The sequence below is a fragment of the Somniosus microcephalus genome, chromosome 3 (assembly GCF_052327205.1).
Source record: "Somniosus microcephalus isolate GS21.2 chromosome 3, FLI_Smic_1.0, whole genome shotgun sequence".
Classification (NCBI taxonomy): Eukaryota; Metazoa; Chordata; class Chondrichthyes; order Squaliformes; family Somniosidae; genus Somniosus; species Somniosus microcephalus.
Genome location: NC_140989.1, coordinates 188,031,937 through 188,046,305, shown reverse-complemented (window position 1 = coordinate 188,046,305; position 14,369 = coordinate 188,031,937). Strand labels below are relative to the sequence as shown.

The 14,369-nt window shown below is 41.9% G+C and overlaps 1 protein-coding gene across 4 annotated transcripts in view; it reads left to right on the top strand.

The window, feature by feature from the left end:
• LOC147121635 (sentrin-specific protease 6-like) overlaps window positions 1–14,369 on the top strand; it is a 153,406-nt gene that overhangs the window by 61,788 nt on the left and 77,249 nt on the right. For all 4 annotated transcript variants that reach the window (XM_085982046.1, XM_085982049.1, XM_085982047.1 and 1 more), the window contains 3 exons: window positions 3,827–3,878; window positions 8,275–8,420; window positions 9,867–10,034. In XM_085982046.1, the coding sequence (XP_085838172.1) occupies window positions 3,827–3,878; window positions 8,275–8,420; window positions 9,867–10,034 (366 nt within the window). The remainder of the gene's footprint in view (window positions 1–3,826; window positions 3,879–8,274; window positions 8,421–9,866; window positions 10,035–14,369) is intronic.

The window sequence follows — 14,369 nt, the reverse complement described above, 5'->3', positions numbered from 1 at the left end:
ACTGAAGGGAGGTATACAGCGGCGTTCCCCAAGACTTAGTACTAAGGCCACTGCTGTTTTTGATATACTTGTGGGGTACAGGGCACAATTTCGAAATTTGCCGATAACACGAAACTTGGAAGTGTAAACCGTGAGGAAGATGGTAATAGACATCAAGAAGACATAGACAAGCTGGTGGAATGGGTGGACACATGGCAGATGAAATTCAACGCAGAAAAGTGCGAGGTGATACATTTTGGTAGGACAAATGAGGAGAGACCATACACACTAAATGGTACAATTTTAAAGGGGGTGCAAGAACAGAGACCTGTGCACAAATCTTTGAAGGTGGCAGGACAGGTTAACAAAGCAGTTAATAAAGCCTCTGTGATCCTGGGCTTTATAAATAGAGGCAGAGTACAGAAGCCAGGAAGTTATGCTAAAACCTCTATGAAACACTAGTTCGGCCCCAGCTGGAGTATTGTGTCCAATTCTGGGCACCACATTTTAGGAAGGATGTGGAGGCTTTGGCGAGAGTACAGAAAAGATTTACTAGAATGGCTCCAGGGATGAGGGATTACAGTTATGTGGATAGACTGGAGAAACTGGGGTTGTTCTCCTTGGAGCAGAGAAGGCTGAGGAGATTTGATAGAGGTGTTTAAAATCATGAAGGGCTTAGATAGAGTAAATAAAGAGAAACTGTTTCCAATGGCCGATGGGTTGATCACGAAAGGGCACAGATTGAAGTTGATTTGCAAAAGAACCAGAGACAACATGAGGAAAAACCTTTTTACGCAACGAGTGGTTAGGATTTGAAATGAACTGCCTGATAGGGTGGTGGATACAGATTCAATGGTAGCTTTCAAAAGGGAATTAGATAAATACTTGAAGGAGAAAAAAATTGCAGTGATATGGTGAAAGAGCAGCGAGTGGGGCTACCTGGATTGCTCTTCGAAGGAGCTGGCGCAGACTCGATGGGCCGACTGGCCTCCTGCTGTGCTGTACTGTCCTGTGATTCTTTGAACTTGGGGACTTCTTGTACTGACATAGTTTAACCTTTCATACTGCTGAAATGCCTCTGTTAGCTGAGAGGACAGCTTCACCTGCAAGCCTTGGGGCTTTCCTCTTAAGATTGTCCTCTAAATTTCTGACTCAACGGGCAAGATTTTCCGCTTTAGTAGGAAGCTGGTGTAGGTTGCGCTGCCCAGCTTCCCTGTTACTGATCTGTTTTGGCTTCCCCACCACTGCCCTAGTGAATCTTCTAGGTCAGCCTCATAATTATGGTGGGCTCCTGGTGGAATTCCTGCCTGTTTTGGGGAGGGGAGCAGGGGAGAGGGGTGGGGAATGGCTGCTGGAGACTGGGCACCTTCATCAGCCGAGTGGGGCATGATGCCTCCAGACCAACTGAAGAGGGTGGCCAGATAGGTCAAGAAAATTGGACAATCCAAAGGTGCGGGGGATACAATTGATCTCTGATTGCACTCCTTTTAAAATTCTAAATCCCTCTCGCCCACCATAACAATTCGGGATGCTAGAAATACTCTTGATGCTCCTTATGTCCAGTGCTGATATGGTGACAGTGATAAATAAACCTACCATCTTCTTACAATAGCATCTAACGGTTCCTAAATGAGTCCAATGTCTTGCCCTCCACCACCCTTCCTTGTTACCTTCAGACTGTTTAGACATGGGTGACAAGCCAACTAACACACCTACATCTCTTTCAAGCTTCCCCCTTGACAACTTCTATCTTATTCATGGAGTCAAAGTTTCTGCATTACAGAGTACAACACCTAGTCTTTCCCCAGTGTGTCTCTTCATGCCCAACCTTGAGAAGATTATCCCATACCATGACCAGTGTCAATTTTTCCACTTCCCATACCAGTCATCCTAACTTATCTTTTGCTGTTTGGCAGAATTACTGCCTTGTGGAAGGAAGTCTAAGAAAGTTAGTTGGAGTCCTGTTACAACATTGTACAAGTGAGCATCCATATTCTCATCAGAATAGCAACAAGTTGAATTTTGCTTGGGAGTGATTAAGATAATGACCTCCATTGAGGGGATTGGTGTGACCTTTATCGAGTAGTTTGTGAATGCCATAAAGGCCTTTAGAATGGATTAGAGGGATAGATATTGCACAGTCTCGATAAAATAGAAGCAAATAAAGCTGAAAATATTGAACTACAAATTGAGATAGTTGTAATTCCATCAGTGCAGAGATTAAAGAGGAATTACAGTATTTTTCAGTTCTATGGCAGATTTACAGGTCAGTGAGGAAGCGAGTGTAAATCAAAATAGTACCGTACCAAACATTTTTTGAGGTAACTTAAAAAAAAAAAAAAGTTTACATTTGTTTGCTTGGAATTTGGTTCCTCCCAGTTGAGAAAGCCGCTTCAAATGTCAGTATGCATTGAGGTTGTTTAAATAGCTATTAAGCACGGTGATTAGGATCCTCTGCCTAGAAGCAGAGTCACCACATAATCCTGTCGGAAGTGTTTTAAAATATGCATTGTCAAATGATCAGAACCTACAGTACTTCCAAAGGAAATGTGTTCTCCCTCCATTTCTCCTCTTTCTCTCCTTCTCCTCCCCCCCCCCCCCCCCGGCCCATTTCCAGTGCACTGTTCTCTGGTTGTGAATGTGGATGGGCCTGAGGGAAATGGCCTAGGCCTGGCTTGCATGCACATTTTCCCCCTCTTCCTTTTATAGGGAAGCTCTTCTCCTGTATTTGGTGCACCCCCTTGATGGCTGAGCCAAGATTGGTAACTTCCAGGTAAAGAGTGATGGCCTGAAACCTGGGTCCTACCATCACAGGTGTGAAGGTATCAACCTGCTAGACTGGAAGGATTCTCTACCACTCATTTTCCCTCCCCACCCCAAGAAGCAAGTGTGAGTGTTCTCGAGTGGTAAATTTGGGAGAAATTAGGTACTAAAAGAAACCAAATAAAAATGGGGAATGCAGTAAAATTTTGAGCAGCCTGCGTAGCACAAAGCTCCTTCAGGTGTTGCTCATGTTTTATTTAAAGTTTAAGACAGTGCTGGATTTCCAGAGCGGAAAAAAAACTTGTGTTTGCAGTATACATTTTTTTCCTATTCCACAATGGGAAAAAAAATGTCACTGGAGTAAAGAGCTTTTGGCTCACAGAACATGGATTAGGAGAACTTAATCCATCGTGAATGAACGCATGTTCCCGATGAGGACAGGTAAAGTTCTGGCTTAATTGGACCTTTTTAATACTGGCAGCCCTGTCTCCAGTATTGCAGCATTGAGTAGCAGTCAATAAAACCATACTGAGGTCTTTGTTTTCATTTCAAAGCAAGAGTGCTCTTCAAGCAGTCTGACATTTCCAGTAATTGTGATGTAAGAAAGACTCCATTAATAGTTTAGTTTATTAATGGAGGGCTGGAATTGCAGTGGAAGCTGCTGTTCATGCTGGCTGTGGAACAGTGATGTCCTGATTATCTCCCCCCACCCGGCCCCAAGTCTGTGTAACTTTTTTTTTCTCCTCCAGCCCTAAATGTTTAGGTTAGATACACAGTGCAAATCCCATGCAGCCACTGTGGAGATGAGCTTAATACTCAGGCTCTGCTTTATTCATGGGCAGATATTTGGAGATATGACTATTGCAATTTTTATCTTTATTCGTTCCCTTTATACAGCTCATTGTTGTTGTTAAATGACCCTCTTGGTAGTTTTTGCAATTTAATGGACTTATTCAAAGCCACTTAACTTCCTTTAACAACAGATACAAACAACATTTTATGAACAGATGTTTTGTTGGGACTATTGTTTTTAAACCCATGTCTCATTTTAAGTTTGCTGTAACCACACATTTTCACTTTACAGTGAGCCCAATCTGCTGAATACTGATGAAGAGATGGAAACTGAAGAACCAAAGGTAAGGAAATTAGCGCTTTCAAAATTGTTAAGGATATTTGCTACGTATAAACGTGTCTTCTGGAAGCGATAAAGTATTTTGGGACAAATTTGTAGAATACATGTTAACATTTGCATAAAAACTGATGTGTGATTTTTTTTTTTAACTGTCGTCTTGGTTTTATCAGAGAACAAATATGCATTCATATGGCATCTTTCATGTCCTCACGATGTCTGAAAATATTCACAGCCAATTAATTACTTTTGAAGTGTATTCGCTGTTTTTAAGGAAACATCGCAGCCAGTTTGTGCTTGAATAACTAGTTAATCTGTTGCTGGTTGTTGAGGGATGAATGTTGGCCAGGGCATTGGGAGAACTTGCTCTTCTGCTTCAATTAAAAAAAGTGCCATTGGATCTTTTATGTCACCCGAAGACAGGGCCTCGATTTCATGTTTCACCCGAAAGACGGCACTCTCAAGGTACTGCACTGAAGTATCGGCCTAAATTATGTGTTCAAGTCTTTGGAGCTGGGGCTTTTTAATGCACGTAATCTAGGGTGACCATATTTTCTAAACCGAATCCGAGGACATACAGGGTAGGAGCACAGCAAAGTAGCCAAGATGCATTTCAAGAAAAAAAAATGCATGACTTTGTTGCTTCTGTTCGTGGAATACGCGTAGAGACAATGCCATTTTCATTTTATACCAAATTTTACGTGTTCTGGCAATAGTGCTTTAACATCTATGCTCGTCCCCGAATACCCTAACTTTTAATTTTGCAATTTTAAATCTGTTCCAAACAGATGAGATTTTTCATATAAGGTGTGAAACACCCTCTGTCTTAGAAGGTTTCAGAAACCTCTTCGCGGTGGGAGAATTTAGAGCTTACCTTATTCAGTTTAAAAAAAACACTTCACCATACTAATCTGAAGTAAAGTAAATCTACTCTCACAAGCTTTCACTCGATTTCATGTTTCACCCGAAAGACGGCACTCTCAAGGCACTGCACTGAAGTGTCGGCCTAAATTATGTGCTCTCGACTTCTGCCTGAGCTCAAACCAGGTGGGAACGGCCCGAGAATCCTCCGGGGTTTCTGTACATTCGCGTTTTAAAAAAAAATCAAAGGCGCTATACGAGGACAAGTTTTCTGAACTGGGGACACATACCTCATCCAGGGACTGTCCCAGAAAATGGAGACGTATAGTCAGCCTAAAGTAATGTGGCAAATTTAACTACTATGATTGGGCTTGTGTGCTGTTGCACAAGTTGATGGAATTTGAGAGCTGAAATCATTGTAACTCTTGTTTGGCCATCTGAGGTGTTGATTATTAAATTTGTGTCCTACAGTGGTGGAGCTGATGTCACTGTAGCTCAGACACCTCTGCTGTTTTAGGAAGTTGTCAATCAATGCACAAGGAACTGGATTTTTATTTTGCTGAATATTGCTTTGCAACAGGTTTTGTTATTCATGCATCCCCTTACACTGTAGGAACTTGTCTAATCTTGATTAGTTCTGGCGAATTTAATTTGATCAGATGTAATTGTGACAACCCAACACCCCCACACATGACTCCCCTGCTTCCCCCATGTGTAAAAGCCCAGGACCTCAGTATAATGGCTACCCCTCTCCCTCCCAGTTTTGAGAAGACTCTCCCAAGATCATAAGATAACTTACAGATGAGGAAAGCTATTTGCGCTACCCAAATTCATCCATCCACAAAGAACCTGAAGTCAGTCGCACTTTTTTTTAATCTGACTTTCAAAGCTAGACCCTATGATCTTTCAGTGAATTTTTGAACATAACTACAATCTTTGGCGCTTAAATGCTTTCTTATTAAGCTGTTATCTATAGTATATCTGTTTCTGTCGATGATTCTTCGGCTGTGAGCTCAGTTGGTCCAATTCCTCCTCGCTGTAACTTCAACACATTACTCTGACCAAATGCATTGTTTGCAAAGTCTCAAAGTGCTTGTTATTGTGCCTTCAGCAGGCCGAGTCTATAAAGCAATAAATACTTGAGATTCCTGGAGGGTTTTTGTTGCACCAGTGATATTCCTCAACAAAAAAGGCATCTAACTCGGTTTAGGGCACTTTCCTTCAAAATCCACCTCAGTGTCTCCACTTCATCCCTTGAACTCAGGTCTGTTAGACATGTATAAAATTTAGTAGTTGATATCCTGGCTTTGAGCAGACTTGAGCATGAGGATGCAATATCAGAACAGATGCACCTTTTTAGTTGCTGCTGCTGTTCTGAAAATATTTGGGAATAAATAGTCGAAATGGGTAAGATTTTTGTTTCATCGTTCAGACCCAAATCACATAAGAGAACATATTCTACAACTCGCTGAAGTGGGAAGCTTTCTTGCACTCTGTCAATCTTAGGTTCCAAGGGGGTATAAATGACCTTCCACCCCACCATTAGGCAGAGACTGAGAGTACCAGCAATCATCAGTAATTATCAATAATTTCAGCATGGCTTAGTGGGTGGCACTCTTGCCTCTGAGTCAGAAGGTTGTGGGTTCAAGTCTCACTCCAAAGACTTGAGTACAAAAATCTATGCTGACACTCCAGTGCAGTGCTGAGGGGGTGCTGCACTGTCGGAGGTGCTGTCTTTTGGATGAGACATTGATCCGCTCAAGTGGGCGTAAAAGATCCCATGGCGCTATATTGAAGAAATCCTCGGTGTCCTGGCCAATATTTATCCCTCAATCAACATCACTAAAAAAAACAGATTACCCAATCATTATCACATTGCTGTTTGTGGGAGCTTGCTGTGTGGAAATTGGCTGCCACGTTTCCTACATCACAACAGTGACTACACTTCAAAAGTATTGAAAACAAGGATGAGCGAGATGTTGCTTAACCGGGAGCCAATGTTGGTCAGTAAGCACGGGTGATGGGTGAACAGAACTTGCTGCAAGTTAGGACACTGGCAGCAGCGTTTTGGATGACCTCCAGTTTACAGAGGCTAGAATGTGGGAGACCGGCCAGGAGTGTATTGGAATAGTCAAGTCTAGAGATTACAAAGGCATGGATGAGGGTTTCAGCAGCAGATGAGCGGAGACGGGGTGGAGTCAGACGATGTTTCAGAGGTGGAAATGGGCGGTCTTGGTGATGGCATGGATATGTGGTCGGAAGCTCATTTCCGGGTCTCACATGACACCACGGTTGTGAACAGTGTAGTTCAGCATCAGGCAGATGTTAGGAAGAGGGATAGAGCCAGTGGTTAGGGAACAGAGTTTGTGCCGGGGACCGATACAATGGCTTCAGTCTTCCCAATATTTAGTTGGAGGAAATATCTGTTCATCCAGTACTGGATGTCGGACAAGCAGTCTGACAATTTAGAGGTGGTGGTGAGGTAGAGCTGGGTGTCGTCAGCGTACATGTGGAAACTGACGCAGTGTTTTCGGATGATGTCACCAAGGGGCAGCATGTAGATGAGAAATAGGAGGGGGCCAAGGATAGATCCTTGGGGGCCTCCAGAGGTAACGGAGCGGGAAGAGAAGCCATTGTAGGTGATTCTCTGGCTACGATTAGACAGATAAGAACGGAACCATGCGAGTGTAATCTCTCTCAGCTGGACGACGGTGGAGAGGCATTGGAGAATGGTGTGGTGAACAGTGTCAAAGGCTGCAGACAGGTCGGGAAGGACGAGGAGGGACAGTTTACCTTTGTCACAGTCACAAAGGATGTCATTTATGACTTTGATGAGAGCTGTTTTGGTACTGTGGCAGTGCGGAAACCTGATTGGAGGGATTCAAACATGGAGTTCCAGGAAAGGTGGGCATGGATTTGGGAGGCGACAACATGTTCACGTACTTTGTAGAGGAAAGGGAGGTTGAAAATCTGAAACAAAAACGAGAAGCGCTGGAAACACTCAGCAGGTCGGGCAGCATCTGTTGAGAGAACACAAATCAGTTCTCGTTTCAGGCACAGACCCTTCCTCAGAACTGTGTTCCTCAGAGAGGTCTCTATCTGAAATGTGAACTGGTTTGTGTTCTCCCAATAGATGTTTCCAGCGCTTTTTGTTTTTTGTTTGAGATTTTCAACATCAGCATTTTGCTTTTTGTTCAAAAATACAGGGGCTGTGTTGCAGCCCTAAACACTAGACGGCTCCCCATTCCATCTTGCTAAATTTGAGACTGAATGGATGATGCTCTATTTCAATTAATCTTGACTGTAACAGATGCAAATGTTGCTCTGAAAAAGAAAAGACTCTCGGACTTTATTCCCATTTGAGGTTAAGCTCGGCTTCCCAAGATTCGAGGTGAAAAGGAACTATGCTGGAGTCGACAAAATGCAATGGGGAGGTTTACTTTGTCTAGATTTAAAAGGCAATTTAAAACATCAGTTGCAACTTACTACAAAAATGTAGAAAGCTTTTCCACTAAGCTGTTTGTGGTTACTTTCTCTTTCAGACCAAAGCTCCATTTTCATCAGAATCCGTTAACAGTACTGGTTTCTTGAAAAGCTATACGAGAAGAAATCAAGGAAGTGGCTTTTGTAAAACTTTGAAAGGAAATGCAACTGGACTCCACATGCTGGGGTCTGGCAAGCAACTAAGGTCTGTCAAATTTGTGAACTTGTTTGTGCTCAAGCATTTCAGGCTGAGCATTAGCTGTTTTTGAAGATTTGATGCTGTACGTTCTCTAACCTGTGCTATTCTGTTGCACTCAAAACTTGTTTGTGTGAAGTTGCTTTGATTCAGGATATTAAAGTGTATGGGCAAGTCAAAGTATTGGCTTCATGTCCTATATAACAACAAAGAACTTCATACAGCACAGAAGGAGGCCATTGTGTCTGTGCCGGCTCTACGGTAGAGCTATCCAATTAGTCCCACTCCCCTGCTCTTTCCCAATAGCCCTGTAAATGTTTTCCTCTTCAAGTATTTATCCAATTCCCTTTTGAAAGTTACTATTGAATAATCTTCCACCACCCTTTCAGGCAGTGCATTCCAGATCACAGCAATTCTCTGCATCAAAGAATGTTTCCTCATCTCGCTTTAGGTGCTTTTGCCAATCTACTTAAATCTGTGTCATCTGGTTACCGACCCTTTTGCGACTGGAAACAGTTTCTAACACACTTTCATAACAAAATTGCATTTTTATATGTAATTTGGGAGTTTACTTGAATGGTATAAAGAGGGCTAGGGTTTGTATTTGCACTAAACCTCGTGTATGTTTAATGCAAGTTCCCGAAATAAGTTCATATATTGGGAATATGGCGTATAGAATTTTCAAAATAACTGCAGCTATATTCTACTTGCATCAAGCTGTAGCGAAGAAGTTAAATGGTAAAATGGCCTTTTTTATTACACACTATTTCAATGTTATTTAAACAAGACAAAAACCTTTGTGCTGGCAATACATTTTAAGAATGAAGTGAAGTATAGTTTGTTGGATGTTGTACTTTAAGGTTGGCTGTTAAGCGAGTTGGGGCTGCATTGTGATAAAGCCCATTCCTGAGCCGCACGGGGGCAAGTGAAGTTGTGGAGACCTAAATTAAGTTCAAAATGCTCAAAGTGATTGAGAAACATAACGAAAGCTGGGAATGATTCATAGATACAGAGACAGCTAGAAAAATATAGCCCTGTTCTACTTCGCCTTCAGTATAAAGTTTAAATGTGTATCTGTGGTAGATATACTGACTGCCCTAAACATCAACAGATTTTGTTGGACAGCATGTGGTTCCGTTGTTTGACTCAGAGGCTGTACTCATTGTTGATTTTTATCAGCTTATTCACAGAGTAGGCTTGTACAAGCTTTTCACCTTTTTTAAACTGCTTATTTGGGACCATCAGTCTCATGATAGTCGTGTGTCAGCTTGTCTAGATGTTTTCACCCCCCCAAGAAGTTTCTGAAAATGGAGCCTCCTGCATTCTAAATCTTCCAGGCTTGTGTTCACCCTGCCCCCGGCCCTGAGTTGCTGCTATTGCTATTTGTCAGTAGATTATTAGAATGGCATTTTTCTACAAAGAGTGTACTGAGATGCTAAGTTTCTTTGTTTACAGTGAAAGTGTGTCAACTGTGACCTCACCACATGCATCAAACAACGAGGTCGATAAAAATCGAAACAAATACTTGGTAATTAGTGGTCCTTCGGGTCCAGGAATAGTTGTTCGTGGAAGGCGTTTTCACCATGCCAATGCACAGTCAATCGTAAAAACAGCAGCCCAAAGGTAGGTTCTGCTCTTTCGTGTTCAGCTGCAAATTTATTGACTGTTTTGGTGTTCTACGTATCTGGATTAGAACCCTAAAGCCTTATGTTGTATGACAAGAGTGGGGAAGAATGCTCCAAGTTTCTTCTAAAATGTTACTATCCTCAAGAAGAGTGTGTGGAATTTGTCTGCTCGCTCTATTATAAAAACATTCAGACTCTTGCAGGTTAGCCTGTTAGTTATATTGGCAGAGGATTAAGCTCGTTAAGAATGGCAGGTATTCAAAGCTTAATTATTGCTGACCTTCAAACAGTTGCTATAAATGTCAACAACCTTGGAAATTAGATATTTGTGTTGTTTTCGTTGCTGGTATTTATAGCTCACACTCAGTGTCCTAGATTGTAAAACTAATTTTGTATTGATAATTAATTTCAAACTACTGCTGAGGAACAGAACTTAAAAGTTAACTGGTCCCCCAACTGATTCCATGGCAAAGCAGAGTGAGGCTCCCTCTTCAGGTCAGGCTCTGACTCTGGCTTTTAACTGCATTTACCTAATAATAGAATTGATGCAAAGTGAAATTACCTTGCACCAATGCTACAGCTGTAGTGATGAATGCACCACAAAGCTGTAACACTGTAAATCACAACCTCCTCCCTCTTTCTGTTTATTTCATTTTTTGACATGCATCAAGATGAGATTTGGCAGTGCAGGAGAATGAAACACTTTCTACTTTGGTCACCCAGGAGCGGCATCGAGTACACTCAGCTCGGATATAGCCCATCCAGCTGCAGGATAAAGCTTCGTCCATTCTGTCTTGCCACCAGGCGTTAATGCCAACCTGAAAAAGGGCACCCACTGCTCCGGCAGTGTGAAATTTCCATTTCACATGCCGTCTCTCCTTGTGTCCTCTAAGGCTGCTAGTTAGTAGCAGACTGTGTAATTTTGTGCAATGGGCCTGTGACTGCTCCAACTCATTTCACTTTGTTATCTTATACTTGGTAAAGTGAGGAGGCTTTCATCCCATCAGTCTGAGCTGGATTTTTGCACCCAAACTGTTTAAGGTTATTTGAAATGATGGCCGAACTTCTTCAGAGAGGTGGAGCATACCCGATGTGACTCTAGAAAGTTGAAGTGCCCTGCAAAGCTATAGTCACCACTAAAATTAAATTAAGCATTTTAAAAATGCTTTAATTAAAAACTGTTTGAAACATTGGGTTATTGTGGAAATGTCACACTTGATCCCATTTGTGATTAACACCTTCATAGCCCTTAACTTTATCATCTACATAAGAACACAAGAAATAGGAGCAGGAATAGGCCACTTGGCCCTTTGAACCTGCTCCATCATTCAATAAGATTATGGCTGATCCTCTACCTCAACCCCACTTTCCTGTGCTATCCCCATATCCCTCGATTTCCTTAGTATCTAAAAATCTATCGATCTCTGTCTTGAATATACTCAACGACTGAGCATCCACAGCCCTCTGGAGTAGAGAATTCCAAACATCCTTCCAGCATCTACCCTGTCAAGCCCCTTAAGAATTTTTCAATGAGATCACCTCTCATTCTTCTAAACTGTAGGGAATATAGGCCTAGTCTACTCGATCTCTCCTCATGGGAAATCCCCTCATCCCAGGAAGCAGCCGAATAAACCTTTGTTGCACTCCCTCAAGGCAAGTATATCCTTCCTTCGGTAAGGAGACACAGTACTCCAGGTGTGATCTCTTCAAGACTTCTTTACTCTTGTACTCCAATCCTTTGGTAATAAAGACTAACATACCATTTGTTTTTCTAATTGCTTACTGTACCTGCATGTTAACTTTCAGTGATTTGTGTGCAAGGACACCCAGGTCCCTCTGAACACCAGCATTTCCCAATCTCGCTCCATTTAAAAAATATTCTACTTTTCTATTTTTCCTACCAAATTGGATAACTTCACACTTCTCCACATTATACTCCACCTGCCATGTTCTTGCCCACTCATTTAACCTGTCTATATCTCTTTGCAGGATCTTGCATCCTCCTCACAGCTTACTTTCCCACCTAGCTTTGTATCGTCAGCAAACTTGGATACAATACACTCGGTCCCTTCATCCAAGTCATTAATATGAATTGTAAATAGCTGAGGCCCAAGCACTGATCCTTGCGGTACCCCACGAGTAACAGCCTGACAACCTGAAAATGACCCGTTTATCCCTCCTCTCTGTTTTCTGTCCATTAACCAATCCTCTATCCATGCTAATATATTACCCCCAACACCATGAGCCCTTATCTTGCGTAACAACCTTTTATGTGGCACCTTATCGAATGCCTTTTGGAAATCCAAATGTACTACATCCACTGGTTCCCCTTTATCTACCCTGCTAGTTACATCCTCAAAACACTCTAATAGATTTGTTAAAACCATGTTGACTCTGCCTAATCATATTATGAATTTCGAAGTGCCCTGTCACCTCTTAAAAATGGAGCCAGCATTTTCCCAACGACTGATGTCAGGCTAACTAGCCTGTAGTTCCCTGTTTTCTCTCCCTTCTTTCTTGAATAGCGGGGTTACATTTGCTACCTTCCAATCCGCTGGGACTGCTCTAGAATCTAGGGAATTTTGGAAGATCACAACCAATGCATCCACTATCTATGCAGCCACCTCTTTTAGAACCCTAGGATGTAGGCCATCAGGTCCAGAGGATTTGTTGGCTTTTGGTCCCATTAGTTTCTCAAGTACTTTTTTCTCGACTGGTCTTAGTTACTTTAAGGTACTCACGCTCATTAACCCCTTGGTTCCCACTATTTTTGGTCTGCTTTTTGTGTCTTTACTGCAATGACAGATAAAAAATATTTGTTTAGTCACTGCCATTTTCTTACTCCCCATTATAATTTCTCCTATCTCAGCCTCTAAGGGATCGACACTTACTTTTGCTACTCTTCCTTTTTATATACTTGTAGAAGCTCTTGCAATCTTTTTATATTTCTTGCTAGTTTACTCTCATTCTATTTTCTCCCTGTTTATCAATTTTTTAGTCATCCTTTGCTGGTTTCTAAAGCTCTCTCAATCCTCAGGCTTACTACTATTTGCAACATTATAAGCTTCTTTACCATCCTTAACTTCTTCAGTTAGCCACAGATGGATCACACTTCCTGTGGAGTTTTTATTTCTCAATGGAATGTATGTTGATAATTTTGACATTTGTTTAAATGTGTGCCACTGCTTATTTACCAACATACCTTTTAATCTAATTTTCCAATCTTCCTTAGCCAACTTGCCCCACATAGCTATGTAATTGGCTTTATTTAAGTTTAAGACTCTAGTTTTGTTCCTAAGAATGTCACTCTCCAACTCAATGTGAAATTCTATCATATTATGATCACTCTTCTCCAGAGGATAGTTTACTGTGAGATTACTAATTAACCCTGTCTCATTACACAATAAAATAGCCTGTTCCTTGGTTGGTTCCACGACGTATTGTTCTAGGAAACTGTCTCGAATGCATTTCATATACTCGTCCTCCAAGACTACCATTGGCAATTTGATTTGCCCAGTCTGTGTGAATATTAAAGTCCCTACGATATTGCATTACCTTTGTTACAAGCTTCTGTTAATTCTTGATTAATACTCTGTCCAACGGTATAGCTACTGTTTGAGGGCCTATAAACTACACCCACCAGTGTTTTATGCCCCTTGTTGTTTCTAATCTCAGCCATACTGATTCTACTTCCTTTCTCACTACTGTCCTTGTGCCATTCTTTATTATCAGGGCTACCTCCCCCTCCTTTTCTATTCTGTCTGTCTTTTAGAAACGTCAAGTACCCTGGAATACTTAGTTCCCAACATTGATCACCTTGCAACCACTTCTCTGCAATGGCTATTTGATCCAACCCATTTATCTCCATTTATGCCCCTAATTCATCTACAGGAAACTCTTTATTATCCGGGACCGGCGTGGTGCCGGTTTATCAAAATGTCCGGATTACAGAGGTATAGTAAAAGGTACGACAGCCACAGATCCAGGTGGCCCTGTTGCAAAGCAACAGGTGCAGGAACCCCGGCCACAAGATCCAGGCGTCCCTGTTGCATAGCAACAGGTGCAGGAACCCCGGTTACATGGCCACAGATCCAGGAACGGCCACTAATATGAAGTAAAACTTACCTGAACCTACTCCTGACTTTTGCCGGTTAACAGAGACTTCCGGTTATTTTAGGTGCCGGTAAATCGAGAGTTTCCTGTATTTTGTTGCAAATGCTTCGTGCATTCTGTAAAGTGCCTTTAATTTTAACTTTTTACCATTATTTCCTGCTTTCACCATTTTCGCTGATGTACTACTACCGTTAAACTCTCTGCCCTTCCTGTCACACTC